The sequence below is a fragment of the Phlebotomus papatasi genome, chromosome 1 (genome assembly GCF_024763615.1).
Source record: "Phlebotomus papatasi isolate M1 chromosome 1, Ppap_2.1, whole genome shotgun sequence".
Classification (NCBI taxonomy): Eukaryota; Metazoa; Arthropoda; class Insecta; order Diptera; family Psychodidae; genus Phlebotomus; species Phlebotomus papatasi.
In genome coordinates, this window is record NC_077222.1 from 100,909,639 (window position 1) to 100,913,826 (window position 4,188).

Genomic DNA, 4,188 nt, shown 5'->3' on the forward strand with positions numbered 1-4,188 from the left:
TCTTATTTTCCTATTTAAAAAAAATAGTAAATTTAGCTTAAATTTTAATACTTTTTCCAATATAATAATGAAATTTTATATTTTTAAAATTATTCTATGCGTATTATTTCTGTATTAATTTTCCTGAATGCTTTTGCAAAAAATCGTGAAAGCATTCCACTAACCGTTAATGTTTAGAAAAATTTAAATTGAAAAAATGCTAACCGTGCTAGCAGACCCTCTAGCGGAATTCTACAGAAGTGCTTTTAGTAAACAAACTCATCACGCGTTTCCATATCGAAAAATCAACAATTTTCCGCAAAATTTCGAGAAATCTTAGAAATAATCACGCTAGAAAATGTCCACAGAAACAGAACCGGTGGAAAAGGAAAAGAATGCAGCGAAGAACATAGGACACATGACGGAAAATGCTCTGAAAAGGCGAGAAAAACTCTTGGCGCTGAAGCGAAAGATAAACAAAGATGCTCCAGGAGCAGAAAATGGTCCTGAAAAGTAAGGATATCACTGCTGAAGCATAGCTTGGTGTACTCAAGGATCTTGTGGATTTCAGGAAACTCTTCCGGAACTATGAGTCTGAGGATCCGGCGATTGTGACGGAGAAAGCAGAGCCAGGATGCGTGGAGAATGAAGTTCAGGGGCAGCTGGAATCCATGAAGACGCCCATCGTGATCGACGAGATAGACATTGCCAATTTAGCCCCAAGGAAACCCGATTGGGACCTCAAAAGAGACGTGGCCAAGAAATTGGAGATTCTAGAGCGAAGGACGCAGAAAGCTATTGCTGAATTGATTCGGGAACGCCTGAAAACAGGAAAAGATCCGGAAGATTTCCTGCAGGCTGTCAATGCAGCCGCTGAGAGGGCTGCAGACAAATCGGATGAAGATGAATAGGGGAATTTATTGAAAATAGAGGGGAAAAGGGGGATTTTTTCTTAAATTCTGTTTCTCTGGAGGAGGATATTAGGTTGTTTGGTGCCCAGGAGTTTGTGAGAGAGATCTCCGAGTTTCCGGGTGTATTTTTCTTCGATCGCATCGATTGCATCATGGAGATTTTCCATCGTTGTGGTCACTTCCTTTCCATTTTCCGCGTAATCTTTCAATTTCTGCTCCATTGTCTTGAGAATTTCGCTGAATTTCCGGATTTCTTTGGATTTTTCCTCGATAATCCTTTCCTGCTTCGCTGTGAGTTCCTTCGTTGAGCACAATTTCTCTGTCAGAGAATCATTTTTCTTCCTCAGCTTCAGGATAATGGAGTTTGCCTTGCTGTTCTCTTCAGTGGCAATCTGCAGGGAGTTCCTCTTTGTCCTGCAGAGGCTCCTCTCGGCCTCCAGCTCAGCAGTGAGATCTGAGATCTGTTTCTCACAGCTCAGCACCTTTTCACGCTGATCCTTTAGCTGCCTCTTGAGATCCATGGCATTGAGCTCCTGCTTTCGTCCCTTGCAAGCCACTTCACTGGCTGCTTCCTGGAGTTTTGCATTCTCCTCAGTCAAACGCCTGTTCTGACTCCTCAATCCTGCCAGTTCCATTGTCAGGGCTTCAATTTTAGCCGATTGGTCAGAGATTCCCTGATTCAGCCTGAAATTCTCTTTCTTCATCTGCTCCAGCTTCTCCAGGTTCTTCAAATTGATCTCCTGCAGCCTCTTTTCCTCACTCACCTTCTCCTTCTGAAGCTGCTGCACTGCCTTCTTGAAATCCTCAATCTCCTCCGAAGTCTCCAGAAGGGCCTTCTGCCGCTCCTCCTGGAGTTTCTTCGGAAACTGATTCACTTCTCCCTGAAGCCTCACACAAATCTCTTCCCGCCGGGAGAGTTCATCCTTCAGAGCTCCCACTTGATCATTCAGCCCAGTTATCTGCTTCTGCAGCCCAGAATTCTTCTCACTCAGATGATACAGGACAGTCTCCAGAGGAGCTTTCTCCACTGGCAAACTCAAATGCGTAAGATTCCTGAAGGATCTCCTCTCAAAAATATTCAGCCTGAAGCTACTATGATCACACTTTTCCAGAGAGACGGACAATTCACCCTTCCGGCAGGAAACCAGGATATTTATGAGATGATCAACAAATTCCTGGAATGTCACATGAAGTGCCTGATCTGTCTTGATTTTCTCAAACGCCGCAGTGTCTACCGTTGAGATTGCCATCCAGGAATCATCACACAAACTCGTCAGCCTCAATTGCTGCGGAAAATTTAGGAATTTACACCTGGAAAGGGCATTTTCTCAGCATTTTTCCTCACCACCAAATTCAAGGAGTTTGCCTTCTCCACGCAAATGTGAAATTGTCGTTGATCCTGCACCTCATACTCATGATAGCTCACGGAAATTGGTGTGCACTTGAAGATCTTCACAATGGAAATCCTATTTTGCTTCGTGGTAAAGTATTTTTCACACATTTTCCGCGGGAAATGCTAATAATTGCGAAAATGTAAACAAATTCCTTGTCACTGGAAATTCTAAACAAATTGCCATTGTTTCACGCTAGAGGGCAATATAGTAGCTGCTTTCCCGCCAAAAGTGTTCAGCATTACTCTTTCCGGACCACAAATCCAGCGAACGAATTCAACTCATTTTATTCTAGGTGTCTACACATTATAAGAAATTTCTATCAAAAATGAGCTTCAAGAAGTGTTCTTCAAGAAAATTGCCTACACATTGGTGAGAATTTTTGACAAAAAGATGGATTTTTGAAGAAAATTTGTCTAACGGCGTTATCACACTTGCACATTAAAATTTTAATGTGATTCACATTAATTGTCGCTTATGAGCGTCCAAATATGTTATTTGTGTCTTTGAGTCACTTAATATTTGGAGTTTTTCTATTTATTGATAAAGAAGTGGACTTGGCCTGCAAAAATAAGTTTAAATTTACCTAAAGCATAAATATTTTTCACATTAAAAAATTAAAGAGAAAATCGCATTAATTTTTCCCATTAATGCTATAAATCAATTTATATCCAATTTTGCGGGCCAAGTCTACCTTTTTATCAACAAATAGATCAAATTTTGAATATAAAATGATTCAAACACACTAATTACACATTTGGACTCTCACCAGCAACAATTAATGTGAATCATATTAAAATTTTAATGTGCAAGTGTGATAACACAGTAATGTGTAGACAAATTTCTTCAAAAATCATATCCAATTGAAGGTAATTTCCATCAAAAAATTTTAGAAAGAAATTACCCGCTACACATTGGAATAAATTTCATCAGTCATTCTTGACAGAATTCTTGAAGGAAACCATCACGATTCAAGATTGTTTTTCACGAAAATTTGTTATTTTCTGTTGGAAAAAGTGAGAAAAACGTTTGGTGAAGTTCATTGGGATAGTAGGGGAATGTGGGCATGGTTCGCACAGAGTGAACCTTCAAACGATGCGAATTTTCTCTTTGTTTGCAAAGATTTGGTTTACTATTTTTCATCTCGTCTTGTAAGGTTAATAATCAATTATCGTATGGGTAAGATGTGACGACCTAGCTCTTTGCAAACAAAGAGAAAATTCGCATCGTTTGAAGGTTCACTCTGTGCGAACCATGCCTACATTCCCCTATTTAGTCACTGTAGTATATAGGGGGAGGCTTTGATTGTTCGCACATACGCTACTTTCAGACACTTCATATTTCTCCCATATTCCTTTATGAATCTCACATATGGCTATATATTTCAATAGCTAGACTTAAATCCCATCTTTCCTGAAAAAATTGAGAGTCTAATCCTTTTTTCCTAGTTTCAGGAAGCAAAAAATAAAAACAGGTCCAAAACTGTAATTTTGCTGTGTAATATTTCATACGATTGTGCACAATTAATAATCACTTTTCTGAAAAACTACTATCACAGAGGGTAGAAGGGTTATTAGGGATCAGATTTATGTAAAAATCTTTTAGACTGAACAGGCACTTTTTGTGGGTGGAACAAAATTCACAAACTTGACTCAGATTCATCGATCGCACATAGAAGACATGGCTTCTCTCACATTTTCCAAGAAACTTCATTTTAGATGCGATCCCTCATATTCACATCTATTGTAATATACCGATTTGATCCACCACTAAAAAGGAAAACTTAAAAATCGTAAAGTTGATAAACAAGAAGTAATTTGACTCAAATAAGCTGCAGTTGAGTAATTATTGAGCAATTTTGCATTTCTTTGATATAAAAATATTTTTCAAGCTTGCACAAACTGAAT

At 38.9% G+C, this 4,188-nt stretch overlaps 2 protein-coding genes across 2 annotated transcripts; one reads left to right on the top strand and one right to left on the bottom strand.

Annotated features, from left to right (window-relative positions):
- Positions 1–245: 245 nt before the first annotated feature.
- On the top strand, positions 246–936 carry LOC129810090 (coiled-coil domain-containing protein 12). Its single transcript, XM_055860351.1, has 2 exons — positions 246–492; positions 551–936. Exons 1-2 carry the CDS (start codon positions 338–340, stop codon positions 888–890), a joined length of 495 nt encoding a protein of 164 aa, XP_055716326.1. The 5' UTR covers positions 246–337; the 3' UTR covers positions 891–936.
- On the bottom strand, positions 878–2,453 carry LOC129810089 (spindle assembly abnormal protein 6 homolog). Its single transcript, XM_055860350.1, has 2 exons — positions 2,236–2,453; positions 878–2,176 (listed from the first exon to the last, which is right to left on the bottom strand). The coding sequence occupies exons 1-2, from the start codon at positions 2,389–2,391 to the stop codon at positions 932–934; spliced, it is 1,401 nt and encodes a 466-aa protein (XP_055716325.1). The 5' UTR covers positions 2,392–2,453; the 3' UTR covers positions 878–931.
- Between the last annotated feature and the right edge of the window lie 1,735 nt (positions 2,454–4,188).

Coding starts and splice junctions, on each gene's coding strand:
- LOC129810090 (XM_055860351.1), top strand. CDS start 338: ATGTCCACAGAAACAGAACCGGTGGAAAAGGAAAAGAATGCAGCGAAG. Junction 493..550: donor GCAGAAAATGGTCCTGAAAA/GTAAGGATATCA, acceptor TGTGGATTTCAG/GAAACTCTTCCGGAACTATG.
- LOC129810089 (XM_055860350.1), bottom strand. CDS start 2,391: ATGTGTGAAAAATACTTTACCACGAAGCAAAATAGGATTTCCATTGTG. Junction 2,177..2,235: donor CAAACTCCTTGAATTTGGTG/GTGAGGAAAAAT, acceptor AATTTTCCGCAG/CAATTGAGGCTGACGAGTTT.